The following is a 22887-nucleotide window of genomic DNA, read 5'->3' as shown; positions in this document are numbered from 1 at the left end:
TAATAGTAGCTAATTTCTTATCCGTCAAACCACTCTCTTAGATTTCTGTTTGCTCAGCTACTAGTCACGTTAGCCAGTAGTTTCATATTCCTAGCAATTTGCTGTTTTTGTTTGTACAAAAATGCGCTTGTATAAAACTATAGTCAAAGGTGAAAATATATGCTAAACAACGCAACAAGCTACTTTGCTGTAATGATAGAGAAAAAAAGCCTGACCTCCACTCCCTGGAGTTCACCCAGACTCATTCTTCTGTATTGCCTCATCAAAAGTGGAAAATCTAGCTAAACTAGATTCAACAGCCGTAAAGGTAGCTGTACTGTAGCTCCACAATGTAGGAAAGTTTTCATGTACACATTCATGATTTCTAACTGTCCACTTTGTCTTTGCTGGCTTCCACAGATTTGTATTCTTGTGTTGTTGTGGCCGAGCAATGCAAGCAAACATGACCTTTTGAGGTACAGTATGGCAATATTCTGGAGCGCAGAGCTCACAATACGCAATTGAGGTTGTATTTATGAAGTGAATTTTTTTTTTCACGAAACGTACCAAAAACATAAAATTAGACACAGTCTTCAACATTGGCCTCCTGCTCTCCAAGTTTTTCATTTACCCAAACGAGAACCATACATGGCCATTCGGCTGATGTCAAATACTGGGAGGAAATGCTTCTTTGTCATATCCTCATGCTATTCTCAATTTAACATCTAGTGTGTGAAAGAACCAAACATTGAAAACCAATTGATGCGGATTGACTTCAAGAATCTAAAAGAGATTACTTACTTTACAAATTCAGATTATTGCTTCAGTGACACAGCGAGTTGGTTCCTTTTGTGTAGTTAACCACCCCAAATCAGCATCTACGTTTTAACTATCATTGTTTTTATTTCTTGATTGTCTTAGTTGTGTTATTTGGCTAAGTCTTTAGATGACAAGGTCAAGGCCTCTGTTTGAGAACAGCAGTGTTGCAGTTCAGGCTGACTGTGAACTGTTTCTATGAGGCTGTAGAGTTATGTTACACTGTGATACATTTAGTGCAGAGAAGCGTGCGTGTGTGTGTGTATTTTCATTAGTTGAATGTGTTGGTGCACGTCCTCATCTCATCAGTCAACTGACCTTGCAAAGTTTTGGTGCTCCAGCTGGGCAACTGTACTGTGAGATGTCTTCACAGAAACGTATTGGTCTCAAAGTGTGCCGAACAGGTGAATACGTACAGATTTAGATCGATATAGAGATTTAATTCATCTTAGAGCTGATGCATAAATGTCTTTGTGACAACACACAAAGACAAAAGACAGAATTAAAGTACGGTATTCATTACAGATGGTTCTAAGAACAAAAATGAGAAAATAGTGTTTTGATAGGTAAGTCATGGAAGTGGATACCATATAATAGTTCTACTTTTTATTAGGGATCCATGATATTGGAAAAACGTGTGTTTTGTGATACGGGTGACCAGTATAGCCATATCAATATTCTTGCGGTATCACAATGTACCTAAAGAAATTACATTTTTAATATCTAATGAAAGAAATCATTTGTTTTCATGCAGAAAAATAAGCAAGCTCAATGTATTCTTATGAAATTAATTGTAATGCCCCCAGATACTGTTCACCTATTGGATGGCGATGCACAGAGCTGGGCATTCCACTTATGTGACGAACCGGTCCGACTATCCGCCTATGATGGACGCCCAAGTCGTAGGCGATCAAGGAAAGACGGGAACCTTTTAAAACAATAAACGGACTGAGCATAGTTGGAAGCTCATTTTTCCCGTTATGTCATTGTCTATTGTCTATTTTCGCGGTCAGGCTTCAATGGGAAACGGCCAACGGGAAATGAAAACCTCGCCGCGGCCGAGGCTTGCAGCTTCAGGGTTCTAAAATGAGACGCATTTATTCCGGCCGCGGTGAGGCTCCAATGCCATGGTGAGTCTTTTTTTAAGTTTCAAATATCGCTCAGCAGGGGTGGGGTGCCAGTGGAAGTTGATCGAAGTTGGTAGACGGAAACGCTAACAGAACTCCGGACCTACCTATAGGCGATTAGTATTTGGTCCGGCCGGACAAAAAGCCAGATAGATGGACAGCAGAAGGGTAACTTAACTTGGCTGCAGGCAGAAGGCGATAAATGGGAAATTTTAGTAAGTTCCTTTTCTTCTTCATTCCATTGCAGAGGTATTGCATCGTGACTCTGTATTGGCAGATACTCAAAATCAAGTGACTTGGACTCGTACTCGGGTGAAAAAAAAAATGTGATTGGGACAGCCCTAATTTGAAGAAAAGTACAAAAAGATTACTGTCTGAAAACGTGCTCAGCTTCAAAGGGTCTATTTCTATTAACGTCTACTTGATATGTGATCAGTGGCATGCAAAACACGCTGGATTCCCAGGGCGACAGGACGATTTTAATGCACCCCCAAAATAATTCTTCCACAGGGGTGGCGGTGTGATTGGTCGGCAGATGAAGATGTTCCCAAATTGGTGGCCATCAATTTCAGCCGGTTTCCCCTTCACATGCCCATAAATTCGCCATCGTCGACAACTCTGACCCTGAAAAATATTGGGAGACAGATTGTTTCCTGAATTTATGCCCATCACCCACAGCATGATGCCACTTCATCTATGATAGCCGACGGACATGCACAGAAAACATTGGGGGTTAGGTGCTGTGGATGCCCAACCTCGGGTGGATGCCCGGAGCCAACCCCCATTGGCCCCACCCTCTGCACACCACTTCTCGTGGTTGCGTTGTAAAACTCTCAATATGAATGTGCAGGAACAGGCAACATTGAGTTGCTAAAGATTAATATATCATTCTTTAGTTTAGCAGTAAAACCAAACTACTTTTTACATTTTAAAGTTTTTAAGCCCTAATTGTATTACATGTGGTTGCGTTGTGGTAACTCTTCCTGTTAAAAGACTGCCCTGTGCTCCATTTCACCATGTACACTGTAGGCTACTTGTGTAAGTTGTATTTTAGTCCTCTCATGGTCTATCTACCATATGTTGAATCAAAGCATATTCTCAGCCACAGCTTGTGTTTATAGTTGTTTTATGACATGTTGGACCGTATGTATTTTATGTCTGAAGTACAATTTCCTCTGCTTGTGCAGTGAGGGGGTTGGGTGTGTTTTTGAAGGGAATCAACCGTACCTATTACAATGAGAGGGGACTATGTGGTGTGCATGCTGCATAACATTATGGCTATGTTTGCCCTCTCCACTTGTGGTCTGTGCTGTAATGTGTAACCATAATTAGCATCTTCTTTCTTACACGCATGCCAGTAGATGCCACTAAAGAAATTTTAAGGCACACTTTTCTTTCAGAACAAACTAATCTACAAACTAGGAAACAAAAACATGTGAGAGGAGCTTTTACCTGTTATACGTGGAAACGAAACTAAAAGCTTGTAGACCCCATATCAATAAACTTACATGACTTGATCTGATGATCTATTTTCGTATTAGCTGGTTAAAGAGCACCTAGCTCCTCAGTGATATCATATAGTTTAACATTTTGTCACACGGCGGCACGGTGCTCGACTGGTTAGCACGTCCGCCTCACAGTTCAGAGGTCGTGGGTTCGATCCCGGCTCCTGTGTGGAGTTTGCATGTTCTCCCCGTGCCTGCGTGGGTTTTCTCAGGGTACTCCGGTTTCCTCCCACATTCCAAAAACATGCTTGGTAGGTTGATTGGCCACTCTAAATAGCCCCTAGGTGTGATTGTGACTGTGTGTGATTGTTTGTCTCTGTGTGCCCTGCGATTGGCTGGCAACCGATTCAGCGTGTCCCCCACCTACTGCCCGAAGACTACTGGGATAGGCTCCAGCACGCCCGCGACCCTTGTGAGGACACAAGCGGTATAGATAATGGATGGATTTTGTCACACTCATCTTTTTTGAATGAAATAACATTGTTCGTACGCCTATCATAAAGTCTTTTTCTTTTTCCGGCTATAGAGCTCACTCATATAGCAGAATCCTCCAACAGCAACAAACCTAACTAACTTCAAATAGGCTCAAAGCAAAAATGTTCTCTATTTGACGTATGACGTATGTCTTTCTTAGAATGGAGGTTGGTCATGCCTGAGGGAAGTGTGTTGCTGTATGTCTTAGGAGGTGTTTCTTCGAAACAGATTTTAGGTCAGATAACTTGAGTTTGACTCCAAATGACTAACTGCTCAATCGATGTAACCAGACCTGTGTGAGTCTTTGGAGGGTCTGAGGGAAAGAGAGAACAAGAGGCCTGTTCTGCTATCAAAGCACCTCCTGCATCATCGCTTCCTCCAGTTTACATACCTGGGGCTTATTTCAATCAACAATCTCTGTTGCCTCATTGCTCCTTTCTGTCCCTCTGCTGACAATATTTGCTGCTCCATGTATAGTGTGTGGTATTAAACCTCTAGTTGGTGCTTTACTGTGATTTGCGTTTCTTATTTTCAGAAGACAACAAATGTATCATATGGCTTTAACTTGAACTGATAATGTCACAAATCATTTTATGTATTTGAATTAGATTATTGACGTGTACTGACAAACAAATGAAAATAAAAAAATAATGATTACACAATAGCACATTTTTATTACATTTTTTAAAATGTGAGATACAAGCAAACTTTTGTAGATTATCTTTTTTTTCTATGTGCTGATTCTGAATCTGCCCTAGTTTTTTTCTAGCACATCAGGTTATAATAATAATAATGATAATGATGATGATAATAATAATAATAATAATAATAATAATGCGATCGGCTGGCAACCAGTTCCGGGTGTACCTCGCCTACCGCCCGAAGACAGCTGGGATAGGCTCTAGCACGCCCTTGACCATTGTGAGGATAAGTGGTTTGGATAATGGATGGATGGATAATAATAAATAATACTCTACAGTAATATATTTGGTAATATTATTCAAGGGTTAGGTTCAGCAACAGGTGAATTTTTTTTAATGAAATGTCATAGGCAATTAGGCATTATTAACAACGCAGAGTAAAATCTGTTTTGCGCAAGCTTTTATTGGTCAAACTTAAAAACAAAAATCAAAAACCAGATTGTGCTAGAAAAAAGTAAAGCCATTTTTTGAATCTGTGTCCGAAATGCATTTTGGAAACTGGATCTCTGATTAAAATTTGCTGTTGACCAGATATCAAGTTCAGAATAAAAATGTATTTATCATTACATAGCAGCATAAGAATATTAAATCCTAAACCTTAATAGTGCCATCACATCCAAACAAAACACACAATAAACAATGACATTTAAGTTAGCCATCCTGTCCGTCACAGGGAATCATCCCTGTTAGCAAAATATACTACCCACACAAAATTTAGTACTGTATATTCATCTGAGAAACATTTCAGGATGAACCTAAAATGCAGTATAATCTTTTAAGGTAAACTTGATTTTACCTTTTCTAAACTTTGAATGCCTATGTCCAACTGTTCAATGTTTCAGTACTTTTTGCACAACTTGTTCTTCTCTACAACAAGGAACTGGTTTAATCCATGAATTGAACAATAAACTTTGCGGTTCAATTAGAATTGGTATTTCAACGGTCCTCTTTATTATACTGTTCTCATTTGGACATGGGTCCTAGTTAACTCCTAGCAAACGATCAGCAGTACCTTTCCATTGCTTGGCTTGAAACAGGATGTTCTCAAAGGGAAGTGGCCATTAAGCTTAGAGTTTTACACAGTCTCCTCAGAGTTTTGCACCAGAGATATGGAGAGTCAGAGAGAGACATGGAGGTGAATGTTCTAAGAAATGTGTTGGTCAACTGCTCGATCAAACACCTGTTGTGAATTTTGCAGATCAGCTTGTTAGAGAACATAAATTGTGTAAAATATACTGAAACAATGAACAACCAATTGTTTGCATTCAAAAGTTTAGAGAGCGGCAAATTAAATTAACCTCTAAAGGTTATAGTGCATTCTAGGTTCATTATGAAACTCCAGCCTAAAAGGCCAATATCTCTTAACACTTTGTGAGTAGTAGAGCTCGGAGTTGCACATCAATCCTAATTTGCTATTCATGTTGACGTCAGCAAACAAATTCTGAATTGATTCCTATCTTTTGCACTTTTCTGTTCTGTTTCACTTTTCAATTTGAATGATACCGTAAATAGAGTGCATTTGTCGCTTTATCTACACTACAGTGTCTGCGGAACGCTTGATTCCTAGTTACCGATTTCTTAGGTAGTCATTTTAGTAGTCTGGTTTCCTTAATTTTCTTAGATGTTTATGATTTAATAATGGTTAACCATTGACTGATGATTGCTACAATAACCTTTATTAGTCTTATTTAGCACACTTGAGTTAATACAATGATTTGCAATCCTTCACAAAGATTGCAGCGTGCAGTTAAGAGGTGTGCAGTGATTCACAATGGTCTTGGTGTCTTTGCGGACGATGCCCCTTAGATTGTCCTCTTGTGATGGTTAACACACTGGCCGCCACAAACACAGATCCCCACCCCACGTCTTTTAAGCAGCAGGCTGACCATCTGTTTCGGGCGTGCACACACATGCCCACGTAGAGAAAACACATAGACACAAACATGCCCTTCAGGTCATATTTGTATGGATTCAGCCTTGTAGTTGTGAATGGATTGAGTGCTCTATGAGGCCAGAGGGGATGATGGTCAGGTGGTTTTGGAGGACTCCAGACAATTTCCAAGTTAGAAAGGTGGCATACAGGAGGTCAGATGCAGGACAACAGGAAAGGACCCAACAAGGGTGCAGCCTTTTTTTGGCCACAGCATTTGTACTTCGTATGACCCTGTTCCATTTCCTGTTTTCATTTTTTTCCCCCCACTGAGTTTGTGCAATGGTAATGGAAAGTGTGTTACACCTTCTGAGGCGAGATCTGAGTTCTATTGATGTCAGTGGGTTGTTTTAGGAATTGGTTGGCATTTACCCGGCAACCGCTAGTTTTAGAGTTCAAGACTAAGGTGAATGTAGTAAATGTGAATATCCCTCAGTTTTCTCCACCACTTCTTTAGGGTCACTAGTGATCTTCAGCCTATCCCAGCTGACTTTGGTTGAGGGACAGGTTACCCCCGTGGGATTGGTCACCACCGTAGTACAGCGAAAAGGAAAATGTATAAACCGAAATGACTGAAAGAAAGGCACTATGATTTCTCATTGTAATTGACTTGATAACATTGACTCACATGGCAAATGATTGTGCTATGGCAAATAAAGCAGTGCACGGCACAGTACAGTATTTGTGTGTCTGTATGTATTCAAGAGAAACTGAATGAATGAATGGTGGCGTGATTGTATGCTCACAAAAGAGACTGGCAGCTGCTTGTCTTGGTGTTTGGGGGAGCTTATGTGTGCGCTTGGGAGTAAGGATGTGTGTTAATGATAATCCTGTAGATCCCGGGGAGTTTATCCTCTATGAGTGTGCATGTTGCGCTCTAGCAAAATAATTTGGCCACATTACATAACAGCATGTGTAATGTTTTAGTCTTAATCCGTCAAATTTCAGATTGCTCCGGCTTCAGTACTTGGTGATTGCAGAGTCATATTACAGACAAAGTACAAAATAGTTCCTGCCGCTGCTCTATTTTTATTTTTATAAATGTTGGCTGACATGTGCACCGTCAAGACGGTGTGACATTATTGTGAAAGTAGCATTCATCCAGTGTTGTTCTGTCTTGCTTGTCTTGTCTTTACAGTGGCAATGACTTGAAGTCGGTGGCCTCTCCCGCCCAGTGAGCTCTAGCCCGAACGAGCCTGACAGCTGCTAATGGGAACTTCTCCTCCGCCATGAGTGCTCGCGATGGCGTTGGCGGCATGGGCACCCTGGGACGCCGGCAGCGCTTTGAGGACTCGGAGTTCACCGTGCGCGTCTACCCAGGTACCCTGGCCGAAGGCACCATCTACTGCCCGATCAGTGCTCGAAAGACCTCCTCAGCTGCTGAGACCATCGAGCGCGTCATTGATCGACTCCAGCTGGACCGTACCAAGTGTTACGTTCTGGCAGAGGTGAAAGAGTTTGGTGGAGAAGAATGGATTCTCAACCCCAGCGATTGCCCCGTGCAGAGAATGATGCTCTGGCCCCGTGTGGCACTGGAGCATCGCTCTCCATCTGGAGGCGAAGATTACCGCTTTCTTCTACGGCTGAAGAACCTGGATGGTTCAATTCACTATGGCGGCAGCCTCCAGATGTGGCTGCAGGTCACAGAGGAGCGCAGGCGAATGGTGGAGCGAGGACTACTGCCACAGCCCGAAGCTCAAGGTGACCATGCCGATTTATGTTGTCTACCGGAGCTCAATGAGCGCTCGCTGCTGGACAACCTGCGCTCACGCTTCCGCCAGGAAAAGATTTACACCTACATTGGGAGCATCCTCATTGTCATCAACCCCTTCAAGTTCTTGCCCATATACAATCCCAAATATGTGAAGATGTATGATAATCACTCACTGGGAGATTTAGAGCCTCACATCTATGCAGTAGCGGATGTTGCTTACCATGCAATGCTGCAGAGACAGACAAATCAGTGCATTGTTATATCTGGGGAAAGTGGCTCTGGCAAGACACAAAGTACAAACTTTCTTATTCATCATCTGACTGCTCTCAGCCAGAAAGGTTTCGCCAGTGGAGTGGAGCAGATCATCTTGGGGGCAGGTCCCGTATTAGAGGTAAGTGGAGAAAAAAAAATCTGCACATTACTGAAAGTAAGAGTCTTGGTCATTGAGTTACTTGCAACACAGTACCGTAATCAGTAGACCTGATTTAGAACTTGTCAGTCTTGACTTAAGCGTTTCTATATACTGTATAACTACGTCTATTGCCTCTTTCACTTGATTGGCCGGATGGAAATTGATCGGTGACATCTCACGCTGTAAACATTTACATAAGCTTGCTGCTCTGTTTCTACATTTTGTCTTTTTCCAGACATTTTATTGTGTTTTCATGGGGATTTGCTGTGAATGCTCAGGCTTTAAGTGGATTTTTAAACAGAGTTATACAACTCTGCTTATCCCCACCTGCCTCTTGGCTCGCTTGGTGTTGAATTGTGTGAACCGTTACAGAGGTTTATTGCGCTCAAGTCCAGCTGTGTGGGGATTATGTATTGCACACAGGAGCTCTGTCTGTGGGCAACCAGTGGATGTCAGTGGTTACACTAGTAGATTCTTGCTTTTGTGATTACAGCACAGATGAAGACTGTTTCAGGGTAGTTGTGGTAGAGGCCCAGCCAAAGGTTGTAAAGGAAACTGGTTGTTTTTATATCTCTAAAAACATTCCACTCATATTCCTTTTCTTCTTGTCACTTCAACACACACCATAGTGTTTGACATCAGTTGAATTCTTGAAGCTTGTGCAACACTGTCTTGAACCGTATGCACAAAGAAAAGCAAATTATTGTTGCATATCGTCAAAAGTCTTGTTGAATGTTATCAACTGTCATATTGCTCACCGTCACGTCACCTGACCACCAGCTATTTACACTTGATTTAGCCCCTAATAACATGGCAGTGTTCTGAAAGACTGACAATTCCTTAGGGTCCTTCTTAATCTGACAACCACGGATGGAAAAATGTTGTCAGGATCGAGCGGAAATTGTTTTGGTGTTTTGATTTTTCCACAATCAGTTAGTCACCAAACTATTTTAACCTCTCTCTTAACCATCTACACACACACACATACACACACATTAACTATGGAGATTAATTTACATTTTATAACGCACTAAAAAAATTAACTCAGTTGTGTTTACTTCCTGTAGCAGCTAGGGGTGTAACGGTACACTCGGGTGTATTAATACGTTTCGGTATGGCATGTTCGGTTCGGTCCACTTATTAGCGCGAGCTTACGCACGGGCGCTATTGACTGTTGCACACGGCAGAGAAGGGCGGCGGCACTAAAGAGGAGCCAGGACGCCAGAAGCCGTGATAAATCCTAAATGCATGGATAAATGGCATTATAATGGCATACGCAAACAAGCCAGAGCTCGAAGGTCCCCCGTACACTGCGGTCTCCTGTTTGGGAACATTCTGGCTGTCCTGTTAAAATTGCTGATGGGGAAAGGTACGCGTATAAGTCCCAAAGTTGCGTGCCGACATTGCTACATGAGATTGTCGGCTATGTTGCAGGTAACATGTCTAACATAACAACGAATATCCGACTTTGAATGTTTCTTAGACGAGGAAGCAAGCAGTCTTTTTAGCCAAAAACAAAGTACAACAGCTCTGTTCTTCGTTCTCCGCTGCTTCTCTCGCTAGCCGTACGATACATTCATGAACCTCGGAAACATCACAACTCAGCAAAACACAAATCCGACCACAACACAGATAACCCAATTCCTTACAATATGCTGTTGAACATTCAAAGATTTCAATGCCTAAAATGGATGATTAATAATGCCATTAAATAGAGGCAACATTTATGCCACACAGCTTTTGCAGAATGATGAAACGGAAGTAGTTTTGCCACACTTCACACTGCAAACATACATGCACTTATCAAACATAAGTTGTGTTCAAGAGCGGCAGTGTATTTGTGTTTGTATTTGTGTATTTGCTATTTTCACCGCTTTAAACTGGCTACAATTGCATGAAAGTTACAGCTGAAGTGGGGACGGCCCATTAGTGATTTGTGAAAAAATAGAATTTGACCATATTTGTACATACGAGGTTTCCGCCGGACAGCGACTATATATACATTTACCATTCCAACTGTTTTCTCTTTAGGTCTCTTCATTTTAGGGCCTTTCACAATTCCAAAACTTGAGCTACTGAATACTTTCTCATACTGTCTCATTCCTAGTTTGCTGGCCTAAGCTCATAAACACACAGACGGGCGGCCGTTTAAAATTAGAGGCTTATAGACGGGTACTAATTTGTCCCTCCCGGCAAAAAAGGCGAATGACAGCGATGGAAGGGTACCCACGCTGCAGACGGTTGACAAATAACGGATGCTCAAATTTGACTAAAATGCCCATCTCTGATTATTATGTTGCTTGCTAAAATGCTCGCTGCTCAAGTGAATTTACACAAAGGCTGTTAAAGCATTTTGTATTTAATTCCCTATGTTTTCGATACAAGAAATGCTAAGTTTAAGTTTTATTTTTGCTTCAAATTGCCCCACTGAAAATGATAATAAAATACAGTTTGCTGCTACGCACATAAGAAATCAAATCTGTTGATTACATAATAAAAAAGGCAACCAATTGGTTGTTCGTTATAAAGGGAGATGTATGCTAAATTGAAAAGGGCAGCTTGGATGGCAATTTCAAATGTACACACCTTTTGCAACAGGTAGCTGGGCACTGTTTTATTGTCCTCAGTTCAGCAAGCACTTGACAAAAATGCCATTCACCAGTGCTTCTCTCGGGTTAATGTGTAAGCATGCTAGGTACACAGCGACACGACTGAGGGGTTTGGATTGCCGAGGAGTTTCCTTAAATTGTTTGCACAGTTGGATTGCATATATATCTGCCCATGGTGTGATTGATACCAAGACTGGAGATGTGCTGCTACTGCAGAGAGATGAAGGGAAGGGGAATGGAAGCCAGCTTTGCCTCACTAACATACAATACTTAACTCATTCACTGCCAGACATTTTCAGACCCTCTTTTACCCTAATGTTTGAAAGTTTTTGAAAAAAAAACATAAATAACTTCCTGCTGGACTGTGAAAAGACAAGTAAATTCGTCAATGGCAGTGAAAGTTAATTGATTCTTTATTAATCATGGCGAGACCTTTGCTGTTTCTACAGTCTCCGTTTTATTTATTGCACAGTACTGAAAACCCCAACTGGTGTTAAAATATTTGATTGAAATTGCCTTCTCTTATGGGCCATTGAGTTTAAGTGTTTAGATGGATGAAAACTACTTTTGATAATTGACTACAAACAACATTAAATAAGCTTGATTTTGCAGGATGTGCATTTGTTTGGATTGGGTACAAGGTCTTTCTGATCAATTCATTTCATTGTCACTCTGCTGGGTTATACCATGGCGTTTCAGTAAAATGTTGTTCCTAAACTACTTTTTGTTCGATGTTAATGAGGAAAATTTTGGTTTTATTTGTATCACGTGAAAGGATTATTTTCGGGATGGGAAAAAAGTCAACCAACTCGGTTGTGTCAAAAATTGGTCAACGCAAAGATGCATGCCCCGAAACTATAATTAATCACTTTAATGGTGTATTTCCGATACCTGAAACCAATGTTCCGTGTTTCCGCATTGGACAATTTTTGTTGCGGATGGCCGAACACACGTTGCACTTTTCCAGCAACAAAAGTATCCAGCCATCTACTATGCCCGGAATCTGAGCTTGTTTTTGTCCGTAAAATTGTCCAAATTAAAGTTTTATGTCGTTACCGCGAAGCGGAGTTGGGATCGCTGGGAAACGAGAACACGGGGATGTAAATGCATGACTACGAGCCAGTGGCTGGGTCGCCTCGCCAGCCACCCAGCACTCTAGTACTGCAATAGGTAAAAGGTAGAATGTTTTGTCTGTTTAAATGTAATGTACAGTATTCTACCGTCGCTAGTTAGAACACACTCCATGGTGTTAGTTGGTGGTAAACTACATACTATATTATATTCATTTTTCAAGTTAGTTTTACTTAGCGGACTTGGCTTGGAACTTGCTTCCCCAACTAATCGATGGAAAAATCGAATTCAAAAAAGATTTGTTTGTGACAGCCCTAGATCTTTTACATCATCTGATTTTAAAGCTAGCTTTCTTTTTGTCTTCTAAGAATCTCTTTACTTGACTTGCAGGCATAACTCGCCTGAAGCCTAAATCCTGCAGACGCATTTTAAAAATATCTTCAGAGACAATATCTCTTATAGAAGGAGGTATTGGAAATCAGCCAAATCCTCAAAGTATAGTGTAGTCACCCTCTGATGAGCCTTGTCACTCAAATGCTTCAGGTATTAAAGCTGTGGTCGAAGGTGACAAAGTACACTTTAAATATATTTTAATAGTGGTTATTTGGGCCCGGACAATTAATCGACCTGCTGATATATTATCAAAATCATAACTATTGTTTTGTGAATTAAATACTGATTATAATCTTACTTCCTCAAGAAACAGAAATATATTGGTCAGGAAATCAATCCACGATAATATACGGTACTACTATTCAAAACAAAAACTGATGTTTTTTTCAATGGAAAAAATATTTTATTTTTCTACCATCACTGAAACACAATATTAAATTCAATTGCATTTTTTTTTGTAAACAAATACATGTCTTCCTTACAGAGACACTTTCTATGTAACATTGCTGTAAAAGGCAAATCTACTGCATAGCCTCTACCTGCAGATTTAAAAGGAAAAAAGTAAAAGTAAAATGAAATAACTTTCATAAGAAATGCTTTTTCATAAGAAATTGCTTTTGCAATGTGCGCACCGGTGTGGGTTTCATGCAATTCATGGGTTTGAAGCACATACAGTATGATTTGAGTTCCCAATCGCTGATAATTGCTGGTAATAAAAGACGGTGTATCTCTTGATGTCAATTCATCGCAGGTAAAACAGACTTGTTCTTAGGACTCGAGCGCATTCAATACCCTCCTTCAAAGTTTGAATTGTTTTCTCAGTGAAAAGTTTTCGACTGGGCATTTCTTTGCGTGGCTCTTGAGTGCGCATCATTTAGCGAAAACCATCAATCTCAACTACACTACATTTGCGGAGGTCCTTGCAAGTATACACACACAGAAGCTGTGCGTGATCGACTTGGTCCTGGTAGAATTAAAAGGGAGTTTGGCTCGCAGTCGAGAACCCACGCTGGTCTAACAGTCTTTGGGTGGCTTTTTGGCTTCCGACTGGTGCTGGGTGATGCCCCTGCAAGTGGCTGTGTGCATATTTGGCGTGTGTGAAGTACAGTACTCCTTATTTTTTTGTGAGACAGTTCTTGCATATAGCAAAGTCCTTCACCAGCTTAGTTCCATCCGTACTAATGTAAAATCCGAAATGCAGCCACACCTTTTTTATGATGCCGGCGCATCTTCTAATTTCAGCCATGTTCTCTCCCATTGTTTGTCTTCTTCGCCTGATGACTTCCGCCCGCTTCCCCGCCGCTCCTCTGCGGCGCACCCGTAGTGGACTGCCAAGTAATTGCTCAATAAGCAATGAACAATAAGGGAGCCTACAGCAGCCGTATATTAATTTAAAATATCGATACTTGGCAGAGGCGTACCGATAATCGATCGGAAGACAAAACGTCGCATATCGAGATATTGTCACACTCCTATAGCCACCAAGTGCTATAATTTGTGTGGTATTTTAACAGGTATTCTTGAATTTCTCTGACATACGTGTATATAATACACACAGTAATTTTCTACAGAAAAAAGACAAAATCTAATCGGGATCGCAGTTGTCTGAGTCTTTTCAAGGATTTGAAGTGTAGCTCGCTCAGCTAAGGTGCAACTCTTTCCACTGCTGCTGCCAAGTAACTCGACAATGTGTCTGTTTGTGTGCACTCACAGACACTGTATTTATGCTCTTGCATACCAGAGTTTACAGGTGCATGCGCACACACACACCAGCACCCTTGCATGTATGCACACACATGCTGCAATCTGAACTGAATCTCTGACCGGGCCATCTGCCGGACTACACCTGTAGCAGTACGTCACTCAAAAATTGGATGGACAAAGACTGCTTGGTTCTAGTATGGTGTGGTTGTTGCTCCCAATCCATCCACAATAAATTCAATTCAGAGGCATCAGTTGTTAGTCTCAGTTGATGCTTTCAGTTTCAACTTTTTTCTGAGTTTGGTCATGAGACGTTCACAAGCTGAGCCGTGATTCGTCGTTAGCTGAGCCCTGAGCAACTGTGAGGTCATTTTCAGTCGACAGAAAGTGGCAAAATGGCCGGCGCCCCGAGATGGATAAAAATGAGTCAACTTTGCTTCTTAACTCATATTCCACAAATACAATATTAATCAGCATACCGTGTTTAGACTATTGGTGCTGCATAGAACATATTATTGTGAAGAATGTATTTTCCGTGACTTCCTTAAATTTTGCCTTGTTGATGATGTCTCTAAAGCCACTCTATCTGATAGTTTCACTGTTCAAACGCAAGGTTTTGTGTGTACGCATAAGAGCTGTGTGTAAATTTCCGCTCGCCCGAAATGATAAATCCCATACTTCGCATGAGAACGTTTGTTCACACGCCTTCCACAAAGCCTGAATGGCAACATCTAACAATAAAAGACATACCATACCGACTTGTTTGAATGTACTAATTTACAATTTAAAATATCCATCCATCCATTATCTATACCGCTTATAGCCAATCGCAGGGCACACAGAGACAAGCAATCACACACACTCACAATCACACTTAGGGGCAATTTAGAGAGTCCAATCAACTTACCGTGCATGTTTTTGGACTGTGGGAGGAAACCGGAGTACCCGGAGAAAACCCACGCAGGCACGGGGAGAACATGCAAACTCCACACAGGGAGACCGGAGCCGGGATCGAACCCACGACCTCTGAACTGTGAGGCGGACGTGCTAACCAGTCGACCACCGTGCCGCCCAATTTAAAATATGTATATGTATATGTTCCTCCCAATATATATATATTTTTCCATTCTAGGTGCATACCACATTTTGAATGTATAGATCAAATTATGCATATTAGAGAAGCAAAACAAAATGTTTTGGATTAAGATTGAAGAAAAACAAAATTAAAATCAATACATGTAAGTGTTTAGTTTAGTTTTATTTAGCACAGTGCTTTTCACTAATTTTACTCATTTGATTTCACTCACCTCTACATTAAAAAAAAGGTTCGGTGCCCCAAAAAGTGAAATATGTTTTTTTTTGTTGTTGTAATTATCGGTAGTTTCATAGTATTAGTGCACTACCGTTAGTGAATAGTCGACGAGTAAAATAATAGATTGTGTCAGCCCTTCCTGACACGCTTACGCCAAACATCATTGCATATTGCGTTTGCGAATGGCTGCAGCACCACACTAGTGCACACAGGCAAGCATGGTAGTGGTTTAAAAAATAAAAAATCACATCGAAAATCAGGAACTGAAAATCGAATCGGGACCTCTCTCTCTCTCTATCTCTATCTCTCTCTACCCCTCCCCCTTTCTGACTCACTCACTCCTGTGATTTTATTGGTTAGCTTTGCTTGGGCACTTTGTTTAAAAAAATTGCATAGGGTAGCTGTGCTTTTATGTAATACATTCATTGAACAACAGAGCCGTAAAAGTGGAGTTTTGTTATGCATTTTGTAGGCGTGGCGCTATGGCTTCCATTGACAATTTTACGACCACTAGCTTTTAGACGTTACTGATTTGCTTAGTGAACACTGACCTCATCCTTTAATCACAAGGAACTTAGAAGCCTTTAACCACACAACGAGAGGGTCACGACTTGTGTGCCCAGTCAAGCTAGGCGACTCATGCATGGTGAAGTAAACATCCCGAAAAGCAGTCTCTTCTGTGATGTGGTCGACTTGTAAAGAGTCGGCGAGACACGTTGTGAGCGCAGAGCACACAATTGTCGACAGCCTTCCATGTCATGAGGTCGCACCGGCTAACTGTCGTGGTCAGAGAGATCCAGCAAGACACCTCTGATGACGTTGCCTTTCTGCTTAACAAATGCTTGAGACACATGCATGCACATGTGCAAACACACACACACTCAAAGTTGAAACAGCACACAGAAGCCTTTATTATTATAATACTGATTGTTTCTTTCCACTGCGTACACATCATAGATAATAAAATGTAAAGTTAGAGAGTTTAGCTTCCAGTACATGCAAACACATCAGTGTTCCGATGCTTGAGGATAGCTCGGGTATTCTTAGATTGGCACAGGATTGAACGGAGGTCCTATGTTTGTGTCTCTCGGTCTATCTAATTGGATTGACCTTCTTTCTGTCTTTGACCATGCAGCTTAGCTTTCGGATAGTGGACGTGCTATGTCACACCCCTCACCTGGCTTGAGTGGCTCTCCCTAGCACAAATGGACCGCTAATGCTTGACATGTGGCCTACATATGGACGTGTTAGTGATAAGAACACCTCTTTCTGAACGCGGCTTTGCGTCTCTGTGGTTGTAAAGAGTTTTATCTATACCAGGGGTCGCCAACCACTCAAAGGCAAAGAGCCGCAATTTTGACTGTTACTGCAAAGAGCCACAGGATTACGCATCAGCATGCTGTACAGAAACTGCTCCATCGCGTCCCCTCACTCCTTAACACTCGTTTGCATGTTAGTCCCATTCATTGTATACATTTGTAGTCCGTGAAATGTTCCAAGCAAGTTGATATGAGTGCTTCATAAATTTTGGGAACAACTATACCTTTCTGCCTGACCTTTAAGTGAAAAACCTGTGTTTTAGAAGTTGATTCCTGATTGATGTTTGAATGAAGGGAGCTCAAGTGCCGCTGAAGATTTGAAGCGTTGAAACGATTCCCAGGCAGAACGGCTTGCCATTACGTATTTGGTAGGCCAACGCTACTCAACTTTTTTTCCCTCCAAAGTCAATTGTGTCAAAGCGTGTTATGCACACACTTGGTACCTTGATTGACAAATGTAATCCGTTCCATCACCGCATTCAAACGAGCCCTCGCACACACTGTATTCCTCACTTTGTTTAAACAGGGATCAGCAACTTAGTTTGGCGGCAGGCCCAATTTTTTCCCAAACAATCCTATCGCTGGCCGAAATTACATTTTCATCAGAGAAATCTGCTCTAACAATATCAAAAGCTCATGGTTTGGTTTTATCACGATATTGATCGCGGTATGATATTTATTGCAATGTCGTGTGAAAGCTTACAGTGCCTTAAGCCTCACAGCAGCATGTTAGAAAGCTGAAAGCTAGCGCGGATGAAAGCGAGGGTGGCAGCGTTAGCTTAGCGTTCGGTGAATTCTGTCACACCAAAAGGGCTTCTGGAGTTGCATGAACCCGGCCGGCCAAAGAGCCGCATGCATCTCGCGAGCCGCGGGTTGACCAGGCCTGATCTATATGTTAACATAGCCTATATCTCAGTTCCATTCCAGACTAACTAAACTAACTATTTTTTTATGTCAAAGTCTGTAACTTAAAGTGGAAAATCAACCCATACACCTTTTTTTTTCAAGAATATGTTCCCAGCAAGCCCGCTAGTTGAAACACGGCATTCTGATGAATATTGTGTTTGTGGAATATGAGTTAAGCAAAATCAACTCCTTTTTAGCCAGCTCAGGGGCGGCCATTTTGTCACTTCTGTCAACTGAAAATGACATCACAACTGGTCAGGGCTCAGGTAACGACCAATCATGGCTGACCTGCCTTCTGAAGCTGAGCCGTGATTGGTCGTTACCAGAGCCCTAAGCAGTTATGTCATTTCCAGTTGACAAAAGTGACAAAATGGCCGCCCCCAGAGATGGCTAAAAATGGGTGGATTAACTCTTATTCCACAAACGCAATATTTATCAGAATGCCGTGTTTCAACTAGTGGGCTTGCTGGGAACATATTCTGGAAAAAAAATATGTTTGGGTTGACTTCCACTTTAATGATTTATATTAGTGTTTGTTTTGTGGATAAATGTTTTGCACCAGTGAAGAAGTTGTAATAAATGTTTATTTATGGAGTGCAAGAAAGAAATGACAAATCACGTTATACATGTGAATTTGGGTACTTGTTGCATTCATTTAAGGAATTGCTTTAGTCTTAAATAGTTAAAACCATTTCTTGAACCACGGTATAATGTATTTCAAGATAAATTGTGATTTTTATGACACACCGTTGATGAAATAATAAGAAAACATTGTGGTGAAAACTGTAAATATTTTAATTTATCAATTTTTTCCTCCAAGAACTACTGGTCTAACACGATATCAGTTCAACTTGATTAACACTGCAGTGATGCATGCATCTTTTATTTGCATTGCTGCTAAGCTCTACAAAATTTCTCTCATGGAAATAAACAAAGTTGGGCATTCCGTCCCAGAGACGGAACGATGCGTCCGCCCGGGACCCATTTCACGGACAGGCGGAGGACGAAAAGTCTTTTATAAAGGACGAACTAAGCAAGGACGGAAGTGGGTTTCGTCCGTCCCTCTATTCGTCCCGAACCGGGTCAAGTACCGGCTGACGTGTTGTGTTGGATTCATTTAAAAAGAAAGACCACTGTTCTCTTCCACGATACCACGTAACAGCCATGACTACAGCCTGCACAACACTATACGGTGCTCTTTTTCATGTGCGTTCCCCCCCTGCAGTATTGTTCTCACATGCATAGTCTGCCCTCTAGTGGATGCCCATTTCACCGACAAGGAAAAGGTTAGATAGCAATTTTGTTTTGTTAACTAACTGTTAACATTGAGTACAAACCTTAACCATTTGCATGAGAAGTATGTCCGGAACATCTCTAGACTGTAAAAATCTATCCAAGCCTGCCAGCTCCGCCGTATACTGAAAGCTATGAACCGGAAGTGGAAGACGTTCATTCTCCTCCTTAAATAACATTTCGTTATTTTGTAATAATTACTTTTATTGTGAAATAACGCAATAAAGAGGGAATGCACTAGCAAGTGTGTGTGCACACTCTGTCCCCTGTTTCGACGTGACTACGGTGGTACAGTAGGTTTGTTTTAGTTGTCAATAAGCGGGAGTTCACTCATGCCTCTGTAATCAGTGGTAGACGCTACAATATATTAGCATAACCAAACATGACATCGCTGTTGCAATGTGACATCAAACACACCGTAACCTGTGTGCACTAATGCTAGCTTTCAGAAATGTCCATCTCGATGTCAGAAATGGAGTCAAGCATCAGCCCCAATGAGTTTCCTTTTTAGATGCTCATTGATCACCACTGTGCTGCCATGAAAGACAAGTTTGTTCATCTTAATCGTGACTAGTCGACTAATCTTGGCTGGACTAGTTTATATTTTTTGAGTTTTGCTCAACATGCAGAACATATAAAACTAACATTTTCAGACAAACAGCAACTATATTTCGGAAAGTGTTTCTTGAGGCTGTTCGTACTAAATAAATTAGTGCAGATCCTTGATGTAATTGATGCAAATTTAAATCAGCAATTGATGCAATGCAATATGTAAATCGTATATATAGCCATCCCAGTCACCAGCTTTTAAAAGTTATTTTAAAGTTATTTAATGTTCTTCCGCAGACTGTTTACTCACTCGAGATATCATGAGCCTGTTAAAGTATCACTTTAGCTTCTAAATCTAGCTGAGGCTTCAGTTAAACCGGTTATGCTGTTCTTACAATCACGTCTTACTTTGTCTTGTTTTTCACTGCTATTGTTGATTTGCTCTCATTCTGTGCACTTGGCTGGGTTGTGTTCATTTGAGAAACTGGGAAAAGCTTGGCCCAGCACTGACTTATCTGTATCAATAATTAGCAACGCTCTCACACCGTTAGCGGAAGGAACTGCAGATAAACATCCTTGAGGAGTTTCTGTGGTAAAATTTGCCCCACAGCTGTTTTGTCATCATGGTGATTAGATAAGAAATATGTCAAATTTGCTTGTCACAATTGTCGCCATTGGTAATTACTCTACCATCAATTGGCAAAAGCTGCAATAAACTACTATTTTTACTGTGTGTGCATATATATAAATATATATATTTAGATTTACATTTATATACCGAAGCCATAATGTCGATGATTAGCGATATTTAACTCATTCACTGCCAGACATTTTCCGACCCTCTTTGCCCTCACGTTTGCAAAAATTGGAAAAAATATATATAAATAAGTTCCTAGGATTGAGTGGCTGGACTGTGAAAAGACAAATAAATACGTCAATGGCAGTGAATGAGTTAAAGGTATTGGCAGCTAATGCCACTCCTGAGTCATTGTGTGTCACACGATTGCACACATAACTCACCTGCACTTTTATTACATCCGTTGTGCTACGTCACATGTTGCACAGCACACAAGTTGAACAGTCAATCCACACGCGTATAACACAGAAGCCGAGCAATGGAGTAATTCACTACAGAATCATACTTTATTCTAATTGAAGTGAGAAAACAGAATGTTAGTCTCCTTGGTGCTAATGTGTATTAATTTTCCAGTAGTAGTGTAATTGACCTGGCTCGACAAAACCGGGGATATATGGTCATTCTGTGCTTTGTCCTATATTGTCGAACAAAGATATTTTGCAATACTGCCTTGAAAACAATAGAACTCTGAGAAGGCAGAGGCAGAGTTTTTCTCTTAATTGTAATGTACTGTTGGGCGATTACCTTGTAGAGAGCAGAAAAAATCAATCATTATTTTGCAAATCTGGTAACACACGCTCAAACATAAACTTGGAAACTATACACCAGAAGCATTATCTCCTTGGCAGAGCAATAACGAATCCAATTTCATGCCACTTTCTTCTGCACTAACCCTTAACCACTGCCATATGATGTTGACCATGCATGTAATGTTAAAAAACATTGTGGCAATATGACCGATTCTGGGATGTTAAGAGCCTCTGGTGATTGGCTTATTACAGAATAGTAAGACGTAATGACATTTATATATATGTCGATGGAGTTTCTCAAAATTACATGTATACAATACAATTTTATTTATATAGCGCATTTCATAACAGCTTTAGCTGTAACAAAGCACTTTACAACATGATACAACAAAATGGAATCAATAAATTAACATAAAACACTATATACAATTGACACCGGAAAAGAGCCGAACATTTCAGGTCTGATCAAAAGCCCGAGAAAAGAAATGTGTCTTCAACCGGGTTTTAAAAATGGACAGAGAGAGGAGAGGGCTTGCCTAACATCCAATGAGAGGTCATTCCAGAGGGAAGGACCAGCGACAAAAAAGGCTCAATCCCCTCTGATGCTCCGCTTGGTCCTCGGCACCTTGAGGAGCTCGGAGAGGTACGCCGGGGCAAGGCCATTTAATGATTTATAGACAAATAGGAGAATCTTAAATTGAACCCTGAAATGCACTGGGAGCCAGTAAAGGGAGGCCAGAATTGGTGTTATGTGCTCCACCTTCCGAGCTCCAGTTAGTAGTCGGACAGCAGCATTTTGGACCAACTGGAGCCGATGTTTGAGGGAGGACTGGCTGACTCCAAAATAAAGTGCATTACAGTAATCTAGCCGAGATGTAACAAAGGCACGGATGACTGTTTGAAAGGGTAATAATCGATCCAGTCATTTGGTTTATATTTAGCTGTCACAGGATAATCCAATTTTCAAATGTATTGCTAAAGTACACTAAAGAAAGATGAATATAAAAGGATATAAGGCAACAAATCTCAAGCAGGTGGTACTAGCTGGCACTGAGAAATAAAAATAAATAAAAAGATACTGGCACAAGCTCCAAGCAGCAGCAGCAGTCAGTTTAGTGTTTGCTCTGAAAGATAGGCCTGTTTTCCGAATGGCTCTGCATGTTTACCTTGCGCTTGTTAAATACTTTTACTTGTACATGCAGGGTCATTCAAGTCATTCAAACTTTCATCACCATCCGTGCAGGGATAAATGAAAGGTTGCATTTTCTTGATACTTGTGTCACATGCGTGTATTGTATTTCTTCCACTTGTAGCTCATGTGAATGTCATACAGTATAAGTGTCAAGTAAAAAGTCTACCTCTGAAGTAATTTATCCCATTTGCTTTGGCCTGACACTATTTCAACTTTCTGTACAGTTGGAAGCAAAGAATATATGGGTGTGGCAAGTTTCTATCTATTACATCATCAGAGGTTTGCAAAACGTCTTCAACACAAGTAGATAGTCTTTGTTAGATCTAAGGCTGTTGAATAAAGTTCTGTTGTATGCCTCTTCAACTTGTTTATACTATGTGGTACCGAACATTAGTTGATTGTCAATAGATTTGCTAGATCCCCTGATTCCAAACTCTCAAATGTTGCCATTTTTTATTTAATTAGGACTGTCACTGTTGAATCTTTTTAGATTACATT

The 22887-nt window shown here is 40.9% G+C and overlaps 2 protein-coding genes across 14 annotated transcripts in view; one reads left to right on the top strand and one right to left on the bottom strand.

The window, feature by feature from the left end:
* senp8 (SUMO peptidase family member, NEDD8 specific) overlaps window positions 1–1234 on the bottom strand; it is a 28560-nt gene extending 27326 nt beyond the window's left edge. The window contains exon 1 of one of the 3 annotated variants that reach the window (XR_015086305.1): window positions 1114–1234. The gene's annotated coding sequence lies outside the window, so the exon portion shown is untranslated. Of the gene's footprint in view, window positions 1–780; window positions 974–1113 lie in introns of those variants that run through there. The other 2 variants (XR_015086306.1, XM_086026789.1) reach the window with 2 other exon arrangements.
* myo9aa (myosin IXAa) overlaps window positions 1–22887 on the top strand; it is a 114048-nt gene that overhangs the window by 23124 nt on the left and 68037 nt on the right. For all 11 annotated transcript variants that reach the window (XM_086026777.1, XM_086026782.1, XM_086026783.1 and 8 more), the window contains exon 2: window positions 7671–8637. In XM_086026777.1, the coding sequence (XP_085882903.1) occupies window positions 7762–8637 (876 nt within the window). In that variant the 5' untranslated portion in view covers window positions 7671–7761. The remainder of the gene's footprint in view (window positions 1–7670; window positions 8638–22887) is intronic.

The sequence above is a fragment of the Filicampus tigris genome, chromosome 3 (genome assembly GCF_054856515.1).
Source record: "Filicampus tigris isolate MCC_2025a chromosome 3, RoL_Ftig_1.0, whole genome shotgun sequence".
Classification (NCBI taxonomy): Eukaryota; Metazoa; Chordata; class Actinopteri; order Syngnathiformes; family Syngnathidae; genus Filicampus; species Filicampus tigris.
This window is presented reverse-complemented; position numbering and strand designations above follow the sequence as displayed.